The 25,252-nt window shown below is 43.5% G+C and overlaps 1 protein-coding gene across 1 annotated transcript in view; it reads right to left on the reverse strand.

The window, feature by feature from the left end:
* LOC144689929 (keratinocyte-associated protein 3-like) overlaps positions 1–25,252 on the reverse strand; it is a 43,599-nt gene that overhangs the window by 10,212 nt on the left and 8,135 nt on the right. Inside the window, exons 2-3 of the mRNA XM_078557446.1 lie at positions 17,141–17,325; positions 4,056–4,115 (exon numbers count right to left, since the gene is read on the reverse strand). Of these exons, the coding sequence (XP_078413572.1) occupies positions 4,056–4,115; positions 17,141–17,325 (245 nt within the window). The remainder of the gene's footprint in view (positions 1–4,055; positions 4,116–17,140; positions 17,326–25,252) is intronic.

Here is a 25,252-nt window from a genome sequence, read left to right on the forward strand (position 1 = left end):
TTTAAAATAATTTTTAAGGAGTTTCATATTTCAACTTCTACCTCAGTCCCATGTGCATATCCCAGTCATTTATTTCACTTTGTAGTAATAGTGCCAAAGTAGTAAAAGGTAAAGACTAAAAGGTGTCGTTTGATGATAATGGTTACACTGCCACAGCGGCGCTGTCAGGTTGGAAAGCACTTGGGACTTCCGGTGATTGTGAAAGGTGATAAATAAATGCAAGTCTTTTGCTCTTCTTTCTTTCCTGGTTTGCTGCCTGTGAGAATTGTTCAATGTAACTGGCTGCTTATTATGCTTGATAACATCACTGCTGTTGGATGCCTGGAGATCTCCTGACTCAGAGCCAGATTCAAACTTTCATCGGGAAGGGGGAATGTAACTCCTTTATTCAAAGAGAGAGGGAGAGAGAAAGCAGGAAACTACAGGCCAGTTAGCTTAACATCCGTCATAGGGGAAATGTCATAGAAGCTATTATTAAAGATGTTATAGCAGGGCACTTTGAAAAATTCAAGGAAATCAGGCAAAGTCAACATAGTTGACATAGTTTTGCGAAAGGGAAATCATGTTTAACCAATACATTGGAGGTCTTTGAAGAAGTACCATAAGCTGTGGATAAAGGGGAACTGGTGGGTGTACTGTACTTAGATTTACAGAAGGCATTTGATAAGGTGCCACAAAGGTTATTGCAGAAAATAAAAACTCATGATGTAGAGGGTAACATATTGGCATGGATAGAAGATTGGCTAGCTAACAGGGAAGATAAAGTAGACTTAAGTGGGTCATTTTTCTAGTTGGCAAGTTGTAATGTGGTGTGCCACAGGGATCAGTGCTGGGGCCTCAACTTTTTACAATTCATATAAATGACTTGGAGAAGGGACTGAACATACGGTTGTTAATTTTGCTGATTATACAAAGATAGGTAGGAAAGTAAGTTGTGAAGATACCAGGATGTCGCAAAGTACTTCACAGCCAATAAAATTATTTATGAAGTGCGGTCATTATTGTATTGCAGGCAGTCAATTTACCCGCAGCAACACGGTAATCTATTTTTGTTAAATGCTTAAATAGTTGAAGGGTAAATATTGGCCAGGACAACGGAGAAAACTCCTACCTCTTCTTCGAAATGCTGTTGTGGGATCTTTACATCCATTTGAGAAGGCAAACGGGGTCTCGATTTAATGTCTCATTTGAAAGACAACAGCTCCAACACTGTGGCACTCACTCATTACTGGCACTGGTAACATCGGCCTGGAGTGGTACTTGAGCTCACAACCTTCGGATTCACAAGTGAGTACAGTGTGTGCCATCACTCTATTACCAACTCCCGAGGATAAACTCGGGATATAAACTAATAATTACATTTGATTATTCTGAAATAACTTGTTGCGTATCCTTTTAGTGAAAATATGAACTAGATATTATTTTATTTGGTGAAGTATTGATTGTCAGATCCTCCTGATGCTTACCAACCTGAAGTTGTGCAACACTCTACAGCACCATCTCTGTTTGAACAAGGTGTGGATTCCTGCATTATTGACCAGTCAGGATACAATGCATGAGTTACTTTCCTTATCTTGCTCAGATTACCTGCTGTGGAGTAGCCAATAAAGCCAGTGAATAACAATCACTGCATTCTGTTCCTTATCCATGAACTGGTTCCAGAGCCTGTTTACTATTTTATTGTAAAAGCAAAAAACTGCAGATGCTGGAAATCCAAAACAAAAATACCTGGAAAAACTCAGCAGGTCTGGCAGCATCTGCGGAGAGGAACACAGTTAACGTTTCGAGTCTGTATGACTCTTCAACAGAACTAAGTAAAAATAGAAGAGAGGTGAAATATAAGCTGGTTTAAGGGGTGGGACAAGTAGAGCTGGATAGAGGGCCAGTGATAAGTGGAGATAACCAAAAGATGTCATAGACAAAAGGACAAAGCAGTGTTGAAGGTGGTGATATTATCTAAAGAATGTGCTAATTAAGGGTAGAAAGCAGGACAAGCAAGGTACAGATAGCCCTAGTGGGGGTGGGGTGGGGTGAAGGAATCGAAAAAGGCTAAAAGGTAGAGATAAAACATGGAAATGTTGGAAATACATTTAAAAATAATGGAAATAGGTGGGAAAAGAAAAATCTATATAAATTATTGGGAAAAAAAGGGGGGATCGGAAAGGGGGTGGGGATGGAGGAGAGAGTTCATGATCTAAAATTATTCAGTCCGGAAGGCTGTAAAGTGCCTAGTCGGAAGATGAGGTGTTGTTCCTCCAGTTTGTGTTGAGCTTCACTGGAGCAATGCAGCAGGCCAAGGACAGACATGTGGGCATGAAAGCAGGGTGGAGTGTTAAAATGGCAAGCGACAGGGAGGTCTGGGTCATGCTTGCGGACAGACTGAAGGTGTTCTGCAAAGCGGTCACCCAGTCTGCGTTTGGTCTCTCCAATGTAGAGGAAACCACATTGGGAGCAACAAATGCAGTAGACTAAATTGAGGGAAGTGCAAGTGAAATGCTGCTTCACTTGAAAGGGGTGTTTGGGCCCTTGGACGGTGAGGAGAGGGGAAGTAAAGGGGCAGGTGTTGCACCTTCTGCGATTGCATGGGAAGGTGTCATGGGAGGGGGTTGAGGTGTAGGGGGTGATGGAGGAGTGGACCAAGGTGTCCCGGAGGGAACGATCCCTACGGAATGCCACCGGAGGGGTGGTGAAGGGAAGATGTGTTTGGTGGTGGCATCATGCTGGAGTTGGCGGAAATGGCGGAGGATGATCCTTTGAATGCGGAGGCTGGTGGGGTGACAAGGGGGGCCCTATCATGTTTCTGGGAGGGAGAGGAAGGTGTGAAGGTACTATTTTATTGTTGTCTCCACTGCAGTATTTTTGAGGTGTAGTTATCATTATAATGTAGGGAATGAATAGCACTGAATTTGTCACTTATAATTAAAATTTCACAGTGAGCGAAATAAATCATTGGGACACACACATGGGACTAAGGTGAAAGTTTAAATATCAAACATCTTAAATATTTTAAAAATTTGAATCTTCAGCTTAATGGAGAAACCTGACATTCCACAAATATAAAAGTAGATATTCAGGTACAGTGAGGGTGTTTCACGTTATCTTTGAACTTAGCATTCCATGTTTTTTTTATTTGTATAGTTATAGTTCAATGTTGAGGTTAACAATGCAGCTTCAGCTGATGCAGTGTGATCGGTTGTGGTGCCATCAGGAATGGATCTCCCAAAGCAGGAGTTCAGTATGTGGATGATGGTCAGACTTTGATGGCAACGGTCACAATTTGAGCTGTTCCTCACGTTTCACGTGTGACCCGTCCTCAGGTGGTAAGAGGGCTGTCCACGTTCTCCGTGGAAGGTTGAAACCTGGGACTTCACCGCCTAGGTCAGTTACCGGGATGCATTTGATGATGTTTGCATTCAACCAGGAGGTACACCATTGAGAGGTGGAGCTGCCACCTGTTTGTAGGGTGTGAAGTGTGTTCCAATCAGGACTACAGGATTTCAGAGGGGTGCCTGGGGCTTTTGGAGGTGCTGTGTCAATGGGAATGCTTTGTTAACTGTCGGCCAGTGTTGTTCTTTGAGGAGGATACTTACCCTGCGGACATCGGTAGGCCACTAAAAATGCAGTTACACCTCATTCAACAAGATGTAACTGACTATTTCAAGGACTTTTACAGCAAGACCAATAACGTAAAAAGAGTGAGTTTTGCTCATTTCAGTGGTTTCTAATTGATTGCAGAATGTGGGGTGGAGGGACTTTCAACAGTTCACCATGTGGAGAAGCGTTGAATCTCTGACAGCAGCTTCTAGATTTCCATGTTTAACTGCACATGCAGGCTAGCAGACTGTTGCTGTCAGTTTTAAAAGAGTAGTGACACCAAATGCTGACAATTTCGCCATCATTACGACTGCAAAATTATACAATGTTCCCCTGCACAATCCTTTCTATGGTCATTACATCCTGTTATATTTGCAAAAGTTAAAAAATAAACATTTTAAAAATCATTAATATTTATTTCCTTTCACTTTTAAATGTGTGACAATAATTAAACTACTTACCAGCTTTGTCTTGGTTAAGTTTCGCGAGACCAGAATGGCAATGATCCCAGTTATGATACTCTGAAGAATTAAAACAGTAGAAGCTCCAATTAGTCACCCCAAGAGCTTAAATGTGTTCTGGGTTCCAGAAAGTCCACTGGAAGAGTTGAGTGTGATGTTAAGTTAAACAAACAATTTGGCAGCCTGCATAGCAGCCATGATGCCGTTGCTAAGAGACTGTTGCAAGCAAAGAGGAAATAAATATGATGCAAACACACAGCAGGTACAAAGAGAGAAGGGAGTTAAGTGTTTCAGGTGCAGAACATTAATCAGAACATAGCTCTCCAGCAGCCCACTTGTTTGGCACCATATCCACAAACATTCACTCCCTTCACCACCAATGCACAGTAGCAGCAGTGTGTACCATCTACAAGATGCACTGCAGGAACTTACCAAGCCTCCTTAGACAGTACCTTCCAAACCCATGACCACTACCATCTGGAAGGACAAGGGCAGCAGACACATGGGAACACCAACATCTGGAAGTTCCCCTCCAAGTCAATCACCATCCTGACTTGGAAATACATCGACTGTTCCTTCACTGTCGCTGGATCAAAATCCTGGAACTCCCTCCCTAACAGCACTGTGGGTGTACCCACACCACATGGACTGCAGCGGTTCAAAAAGGCAGCTCACCACCACCTTCTCAAGGGCAACTGGGGATGGGCAATAAATACTGACCCAGCCAGCGAAGCCCACATCCCACGAATGAATAAAAAAAACATAAACTACCTTCCTTTCACAAATGTCGATTGTCCAGTGGATTTTTCCAGTATATTTTGTTTTCATTTCCAGCATTAGTAATCCCCTCCTCATCTCTGTAACTTATCCAACCCCACAATCCTCAGAGATAGCTGCACTCCTCTAATTTTGGCCTCTTGCACATCCCCGATTTTAATCGCCCCACCACTGGTTGCTGTGCCTTCAGCTACTGAGGTCCTAAGCTCTGGAATTCCCTCCCCAAACTCTCCGCCTCTCTACACCTTTCTTTCCTCTCTTAAGACGGTCTTTAAAATCTACCTCTTTGACCAAGTTTTGGTCAGCTGCCCCAAAATTTCCATATGTGGTTTGTTTTCAGATTTCACTTGATAACACTCCTGTGAAGCAACTTGGAATGATTTAACTTAAAAGCCCTATATAAATAAAAGTTGTTGTCATCCTATTATTTCCCCCTTTATTTTGGACTGTGACAAGGACCAAGATGGAGACATGAATGCTGACGTTGAGCGAGAAGGCAAGCATGGTTCAGAATTACATCTTTCAATGGTAGGCAGAGAGGAGTTGGGGGAAATGAGAGGATCTGGAACAAAAGTAGAATCGAGGGGAAAACTCTCCAGTGGTTGGAGTCATACCCAGAACAAAGAAAGACGGTTGTGGTTGTTGGAGGTCAGTCACCTCAGCTCCAGGACATCGCTGCAGCAGTTCCTCAGGGTAGTGTCCTTGGCCCAACCAGCTTCAGCTGTTTCATCAACGACCTTCCTTCCATCATAAGGCCAGAAGTGGGGATGTTCACTGATGATTGCACAATGTTCAGCACCATTCACGATTCCTCAGATACTGAAGCAGTCCATGTCCAAATGCAGCAAGACCTGGACAATATCCAGGCTTGGGATGACAAGTGGCAAGTAACATTCACGCAACACAAGTGCCAGGCAATGACCCTCTCCAACAAGAGAGAATCCAACCATCACCCCTTGATGTTCAATGGCATTACCATCACTGAGTCCCCCACCATCAACATCCTGGGGGCTTACCATTGACCAGAAACTGAACTGGACTAGCCATATAAATACTGTGGCTACAAGAGCAGGTCAGAGGCTAGGGATCGTGCGACGAGTAACTCACTTCCTGACTCCCCAAAGCCTGTCCACCTCTACAAGGGACGTCAGGAATGTGATGGAATACTCCCCACTTGCCAGGATGAGTGCAGCTCCCGCAATGCTCAAGAAGCTTGACACCAACCAGGACAAAGCAACCGCTTGATTAGCATCACATCCACAAACATTCACTTCCTCCACCACTGACGCACAGTAGCAGCAGTGTGTGCCATCTATAAGATGCACTGCAGGAATTCACCAAGGCTCCTTAGACAGCACCTTCCAAATCCATAACCACTACCATCTAAAAGGACAAGGGCAGCATTTAGATGAAACACCACCACCTGGAAAGCTCCCCTCCAAGCCACTCACCACCCTGACTTGGAAATATATCACTGTTCCTTCACTGTCGCTGGGTCAAAATCCTGGAACTCCCTCCCTAACAGCACTGTGGGTGTACCTACACCACATGGTCTGCAGCGGTTCAAGAATGCAGCTCAGCACCACCTTTCTCAACGGCAACTAGGGATGGGCAATAAATGCTGGCCCGGCCAGTGAAGCCCACATCCCGTGAATGAATAAAAAAAGGGGGCAGTAGATTTATGCAACTTTGTCGAAGGAAGTATAAAGATTAATTGTCTCAGGGAGATAGCAATTATTCCAGTAGGGATGGAGAAAGAAAGAGGTGGGAAAGAGGAGATATGACATAGAAATAGGATGCGCAGAGTCTACCCCCAATCCCATCCCCCACCACATCTGGTACACATCTCTCCACTTTTAGTCAGTTCACCAAAGGGTTCTGCTGATGGTCAAAAGACTTGTATTTACATAGCACCTTTTGCGGCGTTAGGACATCCCACAGTGCTTTACAGCCAGCGAAGTCTTCTCTTTCTTGAAGCATTGTCACTGTCGTAATGTAGGAAACTTGATAGCCTATTTGGACACAGACAGCTCCCAAAATAATAACCTGATAATCTGTTTTTTGTAAAACCATGTTGGTTGAGGGACAAATGTTGCCCAGGACACCAGTGATAACTCCCCTGTTCTTCTCAAAATAGTGCAATGAGACATTTAATGTCCATTTGAGAGGGCAGACAGAGTCTTGGTTTAATGTTTCATTTAAAGATGGCATCTCCGACAGTGCAGCCTTGCCTCAGTACTGGCGACAGGACTGTCAATTTGTGTGCAAATCTGGAGTTGGACTCCCTCCCACAACATTGTACCCACAACATTGACTCAGTTGAGAGTGCTACCAACTGAGACATGGCTGGCACTTACTGAAGTTACTGAATCATACAAACTAGTGAGGTCCAACATTCATAACTTTAAAAAAAATTTATTCTTTGAGGGGATGTGGGAGTTGCTGGCAAGGCAAGCATTTGTTGCCCATAGAACTGAGTAGCTTTCTAGACAAGGCAGTTAAGAGTCAACTACATTGCTGTGAATCTGGAGTCACAGGTATGGCAGATTTTCTTGCCTAAAGGGCGTTAGCAAACCAGATGGGAGGAGGGCGAGAGGGGGAAGAGAAGGCGAGAAGGCAAAGAGAGGGCCGAGAGAGAGTGTGGTTGTGAGTTATGTATACACACACACACACACACACACATATATATTTTATATATATATATATAATATATATGTCATAATATCACAACTCACTAGTGATAGTGCACTGTAGTATCAAGCCCCACTGCCCCCCAAGCCATGACAAATGTGAGAAGTTTAAGCAGACCACCAGATTGCCCCAATTCTACCTGTTTAATTTAGGCTAAAAGAATACAGGCACCATGTTTGTAAACTTGACAAGTAAATAACTGTTTATTAAACACATTGTTTGTAACCAGTGACAAAAGAAAGAAATATGAACTGCTAACTTTTAACTCTATAACTTCTTAAACACACACACACACAAAACATAGGTTTAAGGGTGAGACAAAACAGTTCAATGGCGCCAATTCGGAGTTCATGATTAGATGGGTTGACTTTGATTGCTTTCTTCCAAATTCCTTGCACGTTGTTGTGGCTGACATGAGGTGGTCTCCCAGTACCTGCAGTCTGTGGTTCTCTGCTTGAAACTTGCTTTTAATGTCTCTACTGGTGATTTTTCACCTTTTCCTCCTGACAGGGGTCTCTCAAAGAAAGCAGGATACAGCGATGTGAGGAGTAGCCAGCTAGCTACTATGGCAGGATTACTGGAGTCTTATAAAACACAGGAGAGAGGAGTTTCAGATCTTTCCTCTTTTCAGGCTAGGAGCTGATCTACTGCACCATCCTCACACAGAACCTGGCCACTTGGTCAGAAGCCACTCAAAACACCGTCGCTAGGCAGTTCCCTCTTAAACCAGGTTTCCTTTCCAACACCATTCTGTCCAACACTGTTCCAGGGCGCAACATTGTAGATTTTCTTCTTCCTGCTCCATTGAACATCTCTTAAACTGCAGCCATGGTAGTTTTTAAAGCCACAGTCCAATCTTAAAGCCACAGTCCAAGAAAAAATAAAATGATGTCCTTTACAATAATCATAATCAAATCACCTTCCACAGGTGTGAGTGCTCCTCTATCTGAAAGTTTTATTCGCTTATTGAAGCTGCAGCATCAATGTACCCTGCAAACACAGCTCAACCTCCAGGGTAGGATGATAGGTAAACAATTGAAACAAAAGTGTAATGGTGGATAATTTAGGAACAATGAAGCTGAAAATCCCTTCCCTCCCACCCCTGCCCCAGGCCAGAGAGTGGGAGGGGTGTAGACAGTAAAACCAAGGTTCCTGTTCCCATTCCCAATTCCTTCTCAGTGCATGTATGTGGGTGTTTGTTGAGAACAAGGACCTGATCAGGCTTGACTGATGACCTCCCTAGTAGAATAGCTTACCAGTTTTCACAAAGAATGGCCTGTAACCAAGGTGTGCGTTTTGAGCTCAAAGGTTACAGTCTTCCTAGTGTAATGTCTTCATTGAAATGAATGTAAGATGGCTGTCTGCAGGGAGTTCTTCATGACACAGGTCACTTGACTACGGCAAGCCAGATAGGACATATAGTAATGGTTGCATTTCAAAACCCAAACATCCACCTTTTCCTAATGGTAAAATACAAATTTGCATGCACTATCATGTGTAACTGTGAGTTACCCAAGTCACCCACTATAATCCAAATGCTTTCATGCAATAACCAATTGCTCAGTACTCTCGTTAGTTGCTGCATATGCATTGTATACATAGTTGTTAAATCGTACAGGTCTCTTAATGGTACGCATGCGTGTTGTTGTTGGCTGTTCGTCTGGATGACATTCCTTCTCCGGGGAGTGTCGTCCCTGTGGCACTTGATGTTGCCGTGGTAACTGTTGCTGTTGTTCCATTTCTGGTTGTTGGGACCGGTGAACCGCTGGGAGTGATGGCCGTTCTGTACTCTGTGCAGCTGGTGGCATCCCATCTTCCTGATCGGCCACCTGCAGTGAAGGAACAGCTTCTCTTGTTCGTATATGCCTGCCATTGCACCGGAATATTTGGTCATTCACTTCCACCTTGTACGATCGAGGTGCCAGCTGCTCTGCGCATGTCCCAAGTTGGCACGTGGGCTGACGGTTTATAGCCTGACTGGCTCTCTAATGCTCAACTGTGTTAATAGTTTGACAGTCTTATCAAAATGAAATTTGGCCTTCTGCTGTTTCACCTTGATTTTTTTCCACTCACGTCTGTTACCACTTTCGGTTTCAGTTGGTTTTTTGCTATTGGAAGAGTAGTTTGGGTGTGGCATGACATTAGTCTTTGGACTGGACTATTTTCCACACCTTCAGTTGGCATGTTTCTTCACTCGGAGATTGCCTTACCTGTGCTAGATTTGCTCAATTTCTTGATGATTTTCACCGTCACCTGTCATGAAGCTATTAATATATATTATATTTTGGAAAATATTTTTATTTTAAAATAGAGGTTTAGTCTGCGGGTGTCTTAATTAGATTAAAGTCAACTCATCTGGGTGCTTTGATATGTACTAATTTGAGATGTAAACAGAGAGGTAGAGTGCATTTGCATTTTTTGAATAGAGCATTCAAGAAGTGGGATGAAAACTTGACACCTTTCTAGAAGCTACCAAGCCATATGTTTATATTACTAATAAAATTGGTACAATTAATGGGGTTTCATTGTTAAAAGGTAAAGTTCAAAGAGACTGGTGAGACAATGAAAATTTGAGTTAAATCAGTGGTGGTAGGCAGAACTTCAGTAGTTTTTGGGCGTGCAGGCAGAGGCAATATAAGATCAAAAGGCAGCTGCAAGCCCCCAACTGGCTCCACAGTGAAAAGAACTTCATTCTGAATCTGTAAGGTGAAAATGCTTTGCCTGGTGCTTGGTTAAGTCTATGGGTTGCTGTTGCCTTAATGGAGATAGTTTGGGAGTTTGTTAAAAGTTATGATGGTAGTAATTTTTAGCCATGTGCATATATTTTAGCCTGTGTAAATTAATAAAATGTTTCAATTAGTTTAATGTAAAACCTTAAGAACTGATGGTCTGATTCCTGAATTTAGAGTCGCATCTCAAACATAACACTTAAAATTATAGGTTATGACAGTTGTTTAAAGTTTCCCTCTGGGATTTTTAAATAACTCCGCTTTATCAACTGCATCAGTCATAACATACCTCAGCCTTCCCATTTGGCAGGGGATATTGTGGAGATGATGCATAGTGTTGAATTTCCTAATCCTTTGTGAAGCACCTGAATTCTTCACTCATGAACTAAGGACCACTGTCACTCATCACAATGTGTGGAATACGGTAACAACTGAAGTATGCTTTCAAGCATTCTACTAATCCTCCTGTCTTCGTTGAAGTCAGCTGGTCTCTCTCCCCATAGTCAAGATAGTAGTCTACAGTGACAAGATAATCAGCTCCTGCTACAGTGAAGAGGTCCACTCCCAGCTTCATCCATGGTTTGTTTGGGATGTCACGCGTCATCAATGGCTCTCTGGCTGGTTTAGCTTGGTACTTGTTACAAGACCACACTGGCAATGTAATTTCATTGCTCATGTTTGGTCAGTAGAGCCCTTCTCTTGCCTTCCTCAGGCTCGATTCAATTCCTTGATGGGTTGCATGGATGTGCTTAGGTATCTTTCCTCTCATCTCCTTAGGGATGAAGACTCTATTTCCCTTGTACAAGGTGCCATCTTGGGCTATCAATTCATCTCAATATGCTCTTGTGACCACAGGTGTGTCCTTGGTGCTCTCAGGCCATCCTTTCATCACTGCTTCTTGCAGCACACGGGAGAGTTGCATCTTGTTGGGTAGTTCTCTTGATTTGAGCAAGGCACTTGTCTGTCAGATTCAATGTTTCTGCTGGATTGATGACTTCCAGAGCATGTCAAGCTACTGTTTCACATTGAATCTGGAAGATTTCACATTCTGTTGTTGCATCCTCAACTTTCTCCATGCGTGTCAGCGATGTACATCTCTTTCCCTGGTTTGTATGTCACATCCAGATGAGTAGATAGTAGTGGTTTGAGAAAAATGCTTTGAAGTGGCTTGTGGTCAGACTCCACTGTTACTTTGTCTTTCCTAAGCATGTATTGATGAAAATGGTCACAAGCAAATACAAAAGCCTGGCACTCTTCCTTGATCTGAGCGTAGTATCATTCAAGTTTGCATTAATGCCCTGGGTACAAATGCAACTGATCGTCCTTATTGCATTAGGGTTGCTCCAAGACCTGTCTCGCTGGCTTCACACTGCAAGGTAACTTCATCATTGACACCATAGTATTTCAGCACTGGCATTGTCGTCACTAGCTGTTTGATTTTAGTGAACGCTGCTTCTAGTTCTATGCTCCAATACCACTGCACATCCTTGGCAGTGAACTTGTGTAATGGTTCACACTCCGGTGAAAAATTAGGCAAAATTGTACTATATAGTTCATGAATTCAACAAACCGTCACATGCATCTGTTGGTCACCACATCACTGCTGCAGCTCTCACCTTCTCAGGATCCAGGCGAAGACCTTTTGCTGTCAGTACATGACTTCAGGCATCTTCAGTTGCAATTTTTTTTTTTTTTTTTGCTCAGCTTCAGGTCCATCTGGTGAGCTCTCTCTAACAATCTTATTAAATTCTGATCATGGTCAGCTATGACTTCTTCCATTGTGTCTTCACATCCATAGGCTAGTAGGTCATCCACTATGGCTTCTACTCTGGGAAGATCACTGACTATCTCATGCTGTCTGCGTCGATACCTTCTGGAGCTGAGGAAATGCCAGACAGCATGCGCAACCATCTGTATCTCCGGAACGGTGTCCAAAGCTATTGCTTTCATTTAACTCGTGCCAGTAACCATCCGTCATATCTCGGATAGTAAAGCCTTGGCAAGTTGAGGCAAAATTCCTTAGCTGGTTGGCATGGAGTAGTGAGATCCTTTGGGTCTAAGCATACTCTCAGCTTTCCAGGCTGTTTCACTGCCACAATGCTGCAAATCCAGTCTGTAGGAGTTGTCACTTTCTTGATTACTCCCTGCCTTTCCAGCTCTTCTATGTTGTTTTTTAGGCTTGACCGGAGGGCAGCTGGAATCTTTCTTGGCAGATGCTCAATTGGTCTTATACTCTCATCTACTTCAAAATGATATTTCCCTGGTAGACATCCTAACCCTGTAAACACATCTTTGTGCTTCTCTAGGATCTGTTCAGCAGTCAATGGTTTTGTGTGCTGCGATACGTTGTAAATCTCTGTTGGCACGTTTAGGATTACCAGTCGAAGCTTTAGACTTGCTCCAGCTGAGATGACTGAATCATGAGTACTATGATTTGGAACTCCAGATCAATGCCATTGCATTGGGCTCTCAGGATAATTTGCCTTCTCGGTATGAGTATAGTGCAATCATATAGCCTCAACCTTACTTTCAAGGGCTTCATTTTTGAATCGCCTTATTGAGCCACTTCGCACAGGTCTGTGAAGGTCATGATGTTGCATGACGCACCAGTGTCTATCTGACACTTCTTGTTCACTAGATACTCTCCCTCTGCAGTCATCATTGTCATTGTTGGATCTCTTATGCCTAAGACAATTCTATTTTTAACGGCATCATCTTTTAGTTGCTTGAATTCACATGATTCAGCGAGCTGCGTTACTGCAGTCACATACTGATAATGGACTCTCTGTCACCTTGAGCCCTAATGTCGAGCGCATACTGTTCATAAGCTACATTCACTTGGGGTTCAAAGTGTGCCTTCAAGGCTTTCAAAATTTCTGCAATTTGTTTTTTTTCATCTACAGATAGATTTAGGGTAGAAAACAATTTGTAGCAGTATCTCCTCAGCAGTGTTAAAAGAGTTGTTATTCATATTGACTCCTGCTTATTAATTAAATCTGTTGCAATCTTGTAGTTTTGCCATTGCAAGTAGAAAAAATGCCAGTTCTGCAGCATATCTCCTTTTACTTCAACAGGGGCTGGAAGAGAAAAATGTATAACCATTTTTGTCTCACCCAGTGTTTCATTGCAGCCTTCAGCTTGTGTTAGCTTTTCCTTGTTTGTGTGTTTTTTCCAGCAGTTTTTAGCAGGTTGGAATATTTGAGTTTTCCTCTTTCAGTGGCTGTGGTTTCTCTTCCAGCTTTTCAAAACTCAACTTCAGCTCCATTCCTGACACCATGTTACGAGCACAAAGACCACAGTATTCCTAGTGTAATATCTTAATTGAACTGAATGCAAGATAGCTACCTAAAGGGAGACTCTCATGGCAGAGGTCACATGACTACAGCAAGTCAGATAGGACATGTAGTAATGATTGCATTCAAAAACCCAGTGTGGATGGTTTTCACATTCATGGAAACCAAGACCCCATCTCAAATCAGCACTGTCTCTGTAGGTAGCATTCTCTCCCCTGTTCAGTTCTGGTTGGTTCAATTTCAACTCCAGAGGTTTGAGCACAAAATCTTGGCCAGTGCAGCACAAAGGGGAGTGCTACGCATCTGAGGTGCTGACTGTTGGATGAGATACTAAACTGAAGCCTTGTCGACCTTTTTAAGTGGCCTTAAAAGATCCCACAAACAACAGGGAGTTCTCTCCAGTGTGCTGACCAGTATTTATCCCTCACCCAGCATCACTAAAAACAGATTATCTGGTCAAAAACACGTTGCTTTTTGTGGGAGCTTACTTGTCCAGAAAGTTGTAGTCACATTTGCCACATTACAACAGTGGTGCACTTCAGAAGAAAATACTTTGCCTTTTAGCCCTTGGGTCATAGAGGTCTACAGCACAGAAAAAGGCCCTTTGGCCCATTGAGTCTGTGCCGGTCAAACAAGTACCTGACTATTCTAATCCCATTTTCCAGCACTAGGCCCATAGCGTTGTATGCCATGGCATCGCAAGTGGACAACCAAATACTTCTTAAATGTTATGAGGGTTTCTACCTCTACCACCCTTTCAGGCAGTGAGTTCCAGATTCCCACCACCCTCTGGGTGAAAAAATTTTTCCTCACATCCCCTCTAAACCTCCTGCCCCTTACCTTAAATCTATGCCCCCTGGTTATTGATCCCTCCACCAAGGGGAAAAGTTCCTTTCTGTCTACCCTATCTGTGCCCCTCATAATTTTATACACCTCAAATCATGTCTCCCCTCAATCTCCTCTGCTCCAGGGAAAATAACCCCACAACTAAAACTCTCCAGCCCAGGCAACATCCTGGTAAATCTGCTTTGCACTCTCTCTAGTGCAATCACATCCTTCCCATAACACGAGTTCCAGAACTACACGCAATACCCTAGCTGTGGCCTAACCAGTATTTTATATAGTTCCAGCATAACCTTCCTGCTCTTATATTCTATGCCTCGGCTAATAAAGGCAAGTATCCCATATGTCTTCTTAACCACCTTATTTACCTGCCCCGCTACCTTAAGGGACCGGTGGACACGCACACCAACTTTCCTCTGATCCTCGGTGCTTCCCAGGGTCCTATCATTCATCGTGTATTCCCATGCCTTGTTTGTCCATCACCTCACACTTCTCCGGATTAAATTCCATTTGCCACTGATCACCCATCTGACCAGCCCATCTATAACCTCGTGAATATTTACCACTCCATCAATTTTCGTGTCATCCACGAACTTACTGAACAACCCTCCTACATTCAAGTCTAAATCATTTATATATACCACAAACAGCAAGGGACCCAACACTGATCCCTGTGGAACCCCATTGGACACAGGCATCCAGTCACAAAAACACCCCTGGACCATCATCCTCTGCTTCCTGCCACTCAGCCAATTCTGGATCCAATTTGCCAAATTGCCTTGGATCCCACGGGCTCTTACTTTCATTACCAGTCTCCCACGTGGAACCTTATCAAAAGCCTTGCTGAAGTCCAAGTAGACTACTTCAAACGCATTGCCCTCATCTACACACCTGGTCACCTCTTCGAAAAATTCAATCAAATTGGTCAGACATGACCTCCCCTTAACAAAACCATGCTGACTGTCCTTGATTCATCTCTGTCTCTCCAAGTGTGGATTAATTCTGTCCCTCAGAATTGCTTCCAATAGTTTCCCCATCACTGAAGTTAGACTGACTGGCCTGTAGTTCCCTGGTTTATCCCTTTCTCCCTTCTTAAATAACGGTACCACATTGGCTGTCCTCCAGTCCTCTGGCACGTCTTTGTTGGCCAGAGAGGTATTGAAAATTATTGCCAGCGCCCCTGCTATCTCCTCCCTTGCCTCACTCAACAGCCTGGGATATATTTCATCTGGGCCTGGAGATTTATCTACTTTTAAACCTGTCACACCACTCAGAACCTCCTCCTTTTCTATGCTCATTTCTTTAATTATCTCACAGTCCTTTTGCCTGATTTCCATACCCACATTGTGTCGGTGTTCACAAGTGAGAGGGACAAAGTATTCATTTAGAACCCTACTTACGTCTTGTGGCTCCACACACAAATTACCACTATGGTCCTTAATGGGCGCTATTATTTCCCTAGTTATCCTCTTACTCTTAATGCACTTGTAAAATAACTTTGGATCTTCCTTTATTTTACCTGCCAATGTTTTTTCATGCCCCTTTTCTGCTCTCCTAATTTCCTTTTTAAGTTCTCCCCTACACATTCTATACTCCTCCAGTGCTTTCGCTGTTTTGAGCCCTCGGTATCTGCCATGAGCCTTCTTTTTTCTCTTTATCCAATCCTGTATATCCCTCGACATCTAGGGTTCCCTGGATTTGTTGGTCCCACCTTTTGTCTTTACTGGAATATGTTGGCCCTGTACTCTCCCTGTTTCCTTCTTGAATGAGTCCCACTGCTCTGATGCAGGTTTACCTAAAGGTAGCTGCTCCCAGTCCACTCTGGTCAAATCATATCTGATCTTATTAAAATCGGCCTTCCCCCAATTTAGAACTGTGATTTCTGGCCCATCCTTCTCATTTTTCATAACAACCTTGAATCTAACGGAGTTACGATTACTATCTGCAAAATGCTCCCCCACTGATACCTCTACCACTTGCCCGGCTTCATTCCTTAAAATTAAGTCCAGGACCGCCACCCTCTCTTGTAGGACCTTCTACATACTGACTTAAAAAGCTCTCCTGGATGCATTTTAAGAATTTCGATCCCTCTAAACCTATCACACTATGACTAACCCAGTTAATGTTGGGGAAGTTGAAATCCCCCACTATTACTGCCCTATTATTTTTACACTTGTCTGAAATTTGCCTATATATCTGCTCTTCTATTTCTCTGACTGTTTGGGGGCCTATGGTACACTCCCAGCAATGTGATTGCTCCTTTTTTGTTTTTCAGTTCTACCCATATGGCTTCATTTGAGGAGCCTAAGATGTCATCCCTCCTTACTGCTGTAATTGATTCCTTGATCAATATTGCGATACCCCCTCCCCTTTTACCTCCTTCCCTGTCTCGCCTGAAGACCCTATATCCTGGAATATTGAGCTGCCAATCCTGCCCCTCTCTCAACCATGTCTCCGTGACAGCAATGACACCATACTTCTATGTGTTCATTTATGCCCTCAAGTCATCTGCCTTATTCATTAGACTCCTTGCATTAAAATAAATACCATCCAACCTTGCCAAACTCCCTTGAGTCCTGAGGGATGTCCTGACACTATGGGACATTGTCATCATCTTATTGTCTCACCAAATGACAATAGCTGGTAGCGCACCCATGTCCATCAATTTTCTGGAAAAGTTAACAACTATACTCCAAGCAGGGCGATCGCAATTCATTCCCACTGATAAAACAAATCGAACAGAAGCACTCACCAACAAACCAGAGATGACACAAATAATGTTGGCCACCGAATATTCAGCTGTCACCTTGCCCTCGGGCTTTGAGATGTGCCTCAGGACTGTGCCGTGGACAATCGCACCCATGATGAAGTTGATGTGCCCAATAAAAATCAATATGATGCCCTTCCTCATCAAATGCTGGGGACCGTTCACCTTATCTGTTGGATCAAAAGAGAAAATCCACATGCATTGAGGAAACAAAGGATCTAAAAAGCAGGATGGAGGGATATAGAAACAGGAAGTGTCAGAAAAAAAAACTTAGCAGGTCTGGGAGCATCTGTGGAAGGAGAAACGGAGTTACTTTGAGTCAACTCAAAACATTATCTCTGTTTCTCTCTCCACGGATGTTGCCAGGACTGCTGAGTTTTTTTTAAAGCACTTTCTGTTTTTATTTCAGATCTCCAGCTTCTGCAGCGTTTTGCTTTTATTTTATGTTTATCTGGAAGACCTGCCCCTACCAGATTCACTGAGGGGAGTGGAGAAGTGGTTTCTTCCTAACTGTTGTCCTTGGCAAAGCCTGGCAGTTTACCATGGTGGTGTGATGGTTACAGGAAACCTGTGTGGCGGGAGCTGGCAACCCTCAAGTGTGAAAATCAACATGTGCTTTGACCTGGTTTCGAATCCAACCCAGACTGATGGGTTGAAAGTTCCTCAAACTCTTTGCCTCGCTCTCCTCCTTTAAGACACTCCTCAAAACCTGCCTCTTCAACCAAGTTTTTGGTCATCTATCACCTATCCTAATATTTATCTCTATGTGGCTTGGTGTTAAATTTTGACTGAAAATGCTTCGAGTATTTTGGGATGTCTTACTAATGTTAAAGGAACTATAGAAATGCAAGTTGTAGTTACATAAGGACATAAGAAATAGGAGCAGAAGTAGGCCATACGACCCATCGAACCTGCTCCGCTGTACAGCAAGATCATGGCTGAACTTTTACATCAACTCCACTTTCCTACCGTATCTCTCAATTCCCCAAGTAGCCAAAAATCAGTTTCAATCTTGAATATACTCAATGTCTGAGTGCCCACAATGTTACTTCCTCTCTCTGTTGGCTGCAAGAGTGTGCAGTATTGAATGAGTTTGGACAGGCCCCAAGGGATGAAGCTTTGGAGGAGAGATGAGGAGGGGAGTTAATTGGGTGAGAAATAAAGCTGTGATTAGGTCTCTTTTTCCTTAAAAACAAAAAACTACTGCGGATGCTGGAAATCCAAAACAAAAACAGAATTACCTGGAAAAACTCAGCAGGTCTGGCAGCATCGGCGGAGAAGAAAAGAGTTGACGTTTCGAGTCCTCATGACCCTTCAGCAGAACTCTTTTTCCTTCCCAGCTGCAGATCCATATACTGTCCAATTCTTATATTTATTTCAGGTTTCCACTATTTGCACCATCTGTTTGTGCAATCATGCTTTCTAGTAACAACTGTGCTGAATGTTGTGGGGTCTGTGGTTAATCCATTGGGACAAGAGAGCTGGAATTAGCAATGAAATAATAAGAGGCTGCCTCATGGGAGCCAGGTCCCTCTCAATGCGACAGAACAAGCCCCAGCATCAACACAACAAGCTTAAGCATTCCCCAGATTGAAAGTAGACGTCACAAACAGTTTAGGGAGCATTTTATTGTTTAGGGAATGAGGTGTGCAAATTGATTTCTGCAACGAGATTCCACGCATGAGAATCTAGTGCGAGGTTAACAGCATAATTTAGGAGTGATACCTGGAAATCTTTCTTTACACAAAAATAGTGATAAATGTGTTGAACACTCCAGGGAGAGCACTACCAGTTGATAATCAATTGGATGCTGCAATAGCAGGGGAACGTCAGGGTCATTTCAGATGAAGAACAAAGATGGGCCAAATGGCATCATCTTTCATAATTAACGTATGATCGTATGATGCATTGATTGCTCCGAGGTTTTATAAATGCCCAGCACACCTGGTCATGCCAAATCCAGGGGCCATTTTCACTTAGATACCAGGAGCATATTTAAATAAAATGAATTACAACATTAATTAGAGGCATAGGGTACAAAAGCAAAGGTGTGCTAACACTGATTCAGCATCAACAACATAGTGCCTTGAACATAGCAAAACTCCCCGAGGTGCTTCACAAGAATGTCATCAAACAAAATTTGATGCTGAGCCTCTTGGGAGGTATTTGGGACAGGTGACCAAAACCACAGTTAAAAAGGTTGTTTTTAAGGTGCATCTTTGAGGGGAGAGAGGTGGAGAGGTTTAGGGAGGGAATTCCAGAGCTTGGGACATAAGCAGCTGAAAGCATGGCTGCCAATAATGGGGAATGGGAATGAGGGATGTGCAAGTGTTCATAATTAGAGGAAGGCAAAGATCTCAGAGGGTTATAGGGCTGGAGGAGGTTATAGAGATAGGGAGGGCAAGGCCATGGAGGGCTTTGAAAACAAGGATCAGAATTTTAAAACTGAGGTGGTGCCAACTGGAAGCCATTGTAGTTCAGCGAGTGCAAGGATGTTAGGTGAATGGAAGGGTGCCCTAAGATACCGGCAGCAGAGTTTTAGATGAATTCAAGTCTCCAGCAGGTGAAAGATTGGAGAGCCAGTTGGAGTATACAAACAGTTCTCGGCACTACACTTCAGGAAGGGTATCAAGGCTTTGGAGAAGGTAGAAAGATTTACTAGAATGGTATCAGGGATGAGGGATTTCAGTTATATGGAGAAACTGGGATTGTTCTCCTTAAAGTGAAGAGAGGTACAGGAACATTTAATGAAGGATTGTGACAGGTGTAGATAGGGAGAAACTGTTTCCACTATCAATAACCAGTGGACACAGTTTTAAGATAATTCACACGGGGGAGATGATCATTGTTTTTTATGCAGCAAGATAGAATTTAGAATGCACTGCTTGGAAACTTGGTGGAAGCAGAGGTCTGGGATTTGCTGTCTGGTTTGGTGGTGGAGGCGGAAACCCTCAACTCATTTAAAAGGTACCTGGATCAGCACCTGAAGTGCAGGGAAGGTGGTGGCGTATTGTCACTGGGCTGGTAATCCAGAGACCCAGAGTAATGCTCTGGGGACCCAGGTTCGAATTCAATACAAATCTGGAATTAAAAGTCTAATGATGACCATGAAACCATTGTCAATTGTCGTAAAAACCCACCTGGTTGACTAATGTTGTTTAAGGAAGGAAATCTGCCATCCTTACCTGGTCTGGCCTACATTGACTCCAGGTCCACAGAAATGTGGTTGACTCTCAAATGCCCTCTGAACAAGGGCAATTAGGGATAGGCAATAAATTCTGGCCTAGCCAGAAATGCCCACATCCCATGAGCGAGTATAAAAAAGGTGCTATATAATATTTTTAAAACCTGCAAGACTACGTACCAGTGCTGGAAGATGGGATAAGAATGGGTGGCACAGACACAATGGGTTGAATGGCCTCTTTCTGCACTGTAACTTTTCTATGGTTCAATGGCTACAGGGAAAGTGCAGGGGATGATAAATGGTGAAGTATAAAACCAGAGATAAATCCTTTGGTTGATAGTTCCTTTATTTACAGAATGCAGCATTACATATATCTACATCCTATCTACTCACCCAGTGTCCCAGCAATTTCTATTTATACTTCCTACAGCCAGTTTGTGAAAATTTATTCCATTTTAGATTGATTCACAAAGTGAGACATTATAAAAAAAAACACAACCACCCACGTTGGGGCTTGAACCCATGATCTTGTCATTAAGACTCTTTTGCTCTACTGACTAAGTTAGCCAGGCTTCAGCCTCTCTTTATAAGTGCTCAAGTGCTTAAGTATTGCTGAGGAAAGGCACATGCTGGCAAAGCTTTTCGTCTTGTACTCATTGGGATAGTTCATAAGAATACCAATTGTAAAGGGAACAACAAGGGTTCATATCAACTAACACGTCCCTTTGGCTGTTTGTAACAGGCAAAGTACTGAATGTAGCCAACCAGCCCGTGCTTGCAAAACTCAAAACATTGTGTCCAACAGTAGATGTGATTCCACGATTAGACAACACTTGCTAAGCAATCCTGATTGTGCTAAGAATTACACTGATAACCAATTTAAGATTATCAGTTGGGCTTGCAGTGTGGCTCACTTATGCATGCTAGAAGCTTCATATATATACACACCTAGGGCCATGTCCTGACAGAAGGAGCTTGTCCACGAATTGCGCCTTTTTCAACTAAACAAAAGCTTGAAGGACATTCATTCTGTGGTTCATTTCCCATGGCAATGCTATAACCAGAGTCGACCTGCCAGGTTTGAATTTGAACAAAAGCTTGGCAGGTAACTTTTTCCTAGTGCATTCTCCATGGCAATGCCTCTACCAATCAGAGTCCACTTGCCAACCAATCAGCACTCTCTTCTCATGCAGTATAAATTGTTCCCTTTACTATTGGTATTCTTGTGAACTGTCCTGATGAGTGCAAGACAAAAAGCTTCAACAGGATGTCTCTTTTTGCAGCAATACTAAAGCTCAGTACTACCAAACGACAATTTTTAAGTTATTAATTAAACAATGCCCTCCCCCTGTGTATCTTAATGATATAATCAAAATACTATTAACAGGGGATGGGGCCTAATTGGATCATTTTTTCAAAGAGCCAGTACAGTCTCGATGGGCCTAATGACTTCCTTCTTGGTTGCAAGATTCTATGATTTTATTGAATGATTCTATAATGAGTTATTATTTCAAACACTACAAAATCAATTTCCAAGACCCCCTTACAGTTAAGCCATCTTCACGCGCCCCCTCTCCTGAAATCATGTTCCAAGTCAAGAATCACTCTCTGTAGGCGCTGGATCCCCTGTTAAGTCAGATCATCTCCTTACATTTACTCAGAGAGACATCTCTCTTTTGTTCATCCTTCGAGGTGAAGAGGACCAGGTTCATTATCTGGAGTGTTTGGTAGGGTTCCAATGGCTAGGTAGGTGAGTGATAAGGCCATTCTGCACCCAGGGGGTTCTGCTGAAAATAGGACAGGAAACCACAGACTATTCTGGACAAGTTACTGGATCGTAAAGGGTATAAGGGACGGCTAACATCACCTCTCAAAGGTGGGCTCACCGCACCCTTTGGAATGGATCATCCTGTTCTCACCTTCACCCAGCTCTCAGCTGTGACTCCCAGTAGATGTTAGCATGCAACAGGGGCCACACACCAGAAAACTGCTTCAAAGGGCAGGAAAATGAGGTGAGAGTAACCATCAGGCCCCCTACTCAGGGACTTGTCTACCCTGGCATGTGAAGACTGAATTTAGCGGGCTAGGTGGTTGAGACTAATCGAACAGTCCTGATGCAGGTCAACACCATGCTATGAAACCCATAGAACTCAAAAAGACACAGAAGTCGTCACCCACTGCATCTGAATCTACCTCCAGCCATCTAGACTCATCTTGCACTAGACCAAGGTAGGCCAGGATAAGATGGTGAGGCTGGTGAGGCACAACTCTCGCTCACTATAATCTAATTCACGTGCAAGTCATGTTTATTATCTTTCTTACATCATCATCTTTCTTTCATCATCATCTTTCTACTCAGAGAGGTAACTTGTAGCTGATGCCAAAGACATTATTCACAGATCGACAATGTTTAGGGTAGTTAGCGGAGTTGTTGGAGGGCAAACTGTGTCGTTGATTTTGATGCTGCTCCTGTAGTGTAAAAGCACCTTTAAAAGTATTGAGTGACAGGCTGAATTGCTATTTGAGCATGAACACAAATATTTGCAAAGTGCTTTTTCATTTGTACTTGACATGACTTGCCCTAGTGTGTAAATGCTATCTGCGAAACCGGTTATCAGAAATGTACACATGCAAGAGACAGGGTTTCCAGATTACTTTGAGTCAAGGCAGGGGGAGGGTGGGGGGGAGGGATGGAAGAGAGGAAGGAAGAGGAAGAAATTCTCTTACCTTATACTGAAAGTCAGACACAGCCTGATCCAGTCAAAAGCTTCCCTGCTGACCAGCAACTTGTAGAAATTGCGACCTTCCCGCCAGAGGTAGTACTCCCATCTCCAGAAATATCAAGATACTGTCTCCTTACCCTCCAACTCCCACAACACGAGCGTCTAACTCGCCCCTCCCCCACAACACTACCGCCTAAACCACCCCTCCCCCACAATACTGGCGCCTAACCTGCCCTCCCCACAACACTGGCACCTAACACCGCACAACACCGGTGCCTAACCCGCCCCACAACACTAGCACCTAACCCGCCTGTGTCTCACAACATTCGCACCTAGCTCGCCCCTCCCCCACAACACTCATACCTAACCACCCCCCCCAAAACACTTGCACCTAACCCGCAAATCCCACAACTCTTGCACCTATCCTGTCATCAGTCACTTCCTTTGCACTCTGTTTTCTTGGCTCTATCTTTTCCTTGTTTACTCATTGCCCATTGGTGATATTATCCAGAGAGTTAGGGGTAAGCATCCCAGCGCACGCTGATGATTGCCAGCCCCACTTTATCTGTAGCCATCTTCGTCGATTTCATGGTTGCCACTTGCCCAATATGGACGTAACACCAAATACTTCTCCAACTTAACTTCAGTAAGACCTTTGAGACCCTTCCACCAAACCGCAATATTCTCATCCTGATTCTAGCCCCTTCACTTGCTGCTTGCCCAAGCTAAACCAGCATGAAAATTGTGCTGTGCTCAATCCCCAACTGAGCTTCATACCATGTCCCCTCCATTACCAACACCATTTATTTTGATCTCCACAACATCACTAGCTTCTGTCCTTACTGGCACAGAAACCTTCATCCACCCACTTTCATTAGCAGCATCAACAACTTCTCCAGTGCCCTCCTCACTGGCTTCCCAAGCTCCAACCAACATTAAATCCGGTTTAGAGTCTGGAGCACAAAAAATATAGGCTGACACTCCAGGCAGTACTGAGGGAATGCTGCGCTGTCAGAGATACCGTCTTTCAGAGGCGTTAAATCAAGCCTGAGTATGCCCTCTCAGGTCGGCATAAAAATCCCATTGCACTATTTTGGTGGACAGCAGGGGAGTTATCCCCGCTGACCTGGCCAATATTTATCCCTTAATCAACATCACTAAAAGCGCTTATCTGGTCATTACCGCTTTGCTGTTGTGTGAACTTGTTGAACACAAATTGACGGCCACATTTCCAATATTACAATAGTGGCCACTATTGTGAAAAGTACTTTCTTGGCGATAAAGCACTTTGGGATGTTTTTGAGATCAAGAAGGGCGCTATATAAATGCAATTCTTTCTATTTTCAATCAAATTCCCTATGGCCCTATCGTGTTCTTTATTAGATCCCACTTGGCCATCACCCATCTCCTCACCGAACTCCGCTAGCTCCTTGGATGCAGAGCATTGCTTTCAAAGTTTTTTACCCACAATTTGCTGGCTCCTTGAAAGAGCTATTGGCTTATACCCAACCCCCTGCTCTTTCCCCACAGTCCTGCAAGCATTCCTCCGACAAGTAGTTATTCAATGGCGTATTGCCGTAAAAAGAGGCATGCTGTCGAAGCTTTGCATCATGCACTCATCAGGACAGGAACAAGGATACAAAAATTTCAAAGGGGCATGCCTGCACCTTTTTTGAATTAAACAAAACCTTGGCGAACAATAGTTCCCTGGTGCATTCTCCGTGGCTACACCTTGACCAATCAGAGTCAACTTGCCAATCAATCAGCACCTTTTCCCATGCAGTATAAATTGTTGCTCCCTTTGAAATCTGGTATTCTTGCATCTGTCCTGATGAGTGAAATATAAAAAGCTTTGACAGCACGTCTCTTTTTCAGCAATACTCAAGTTCTGTGCTAGCAAGTGACTACTATTCAATTGCCTTTTGAAAGTTACAGTTGAATCTGCTCTGCCACCGTCTATGGATGGCACATTCTAGATCACTATAACCTGCTGTGTAAAACAAAAATTTCATTTTGTCCCTGGTTCTTTTGCCAATCACCTCAAATCTAAGTGCTCTGGCTATAATCTTCCTGCCAGTGGAAACAATTGCTTCTTCTTTCACTATGCCAAAGTCAGCCATAATTTTAAACACCTCTGTCAAATCTCCCCTTAACCTTCTCTGCTTCAAGGAGAACAACCCAATAGGCCTT

This window comes from Cetorhinus maximus, chromosome 14 (genome assembly GCF_964194155.1).
Source record: "Cetorhinus maximus chromosome 14, sCetMax3.hap1.1, whole genome shotgun sequence".
NCBI classification, from domain to species: domain Eukaryota; kingdom Metazoa; phylum Chordata; class Chondrichthyes; order Lamniformes; family Cetorhinidae; genus Cetorhinus; species Cetorhinus maximus.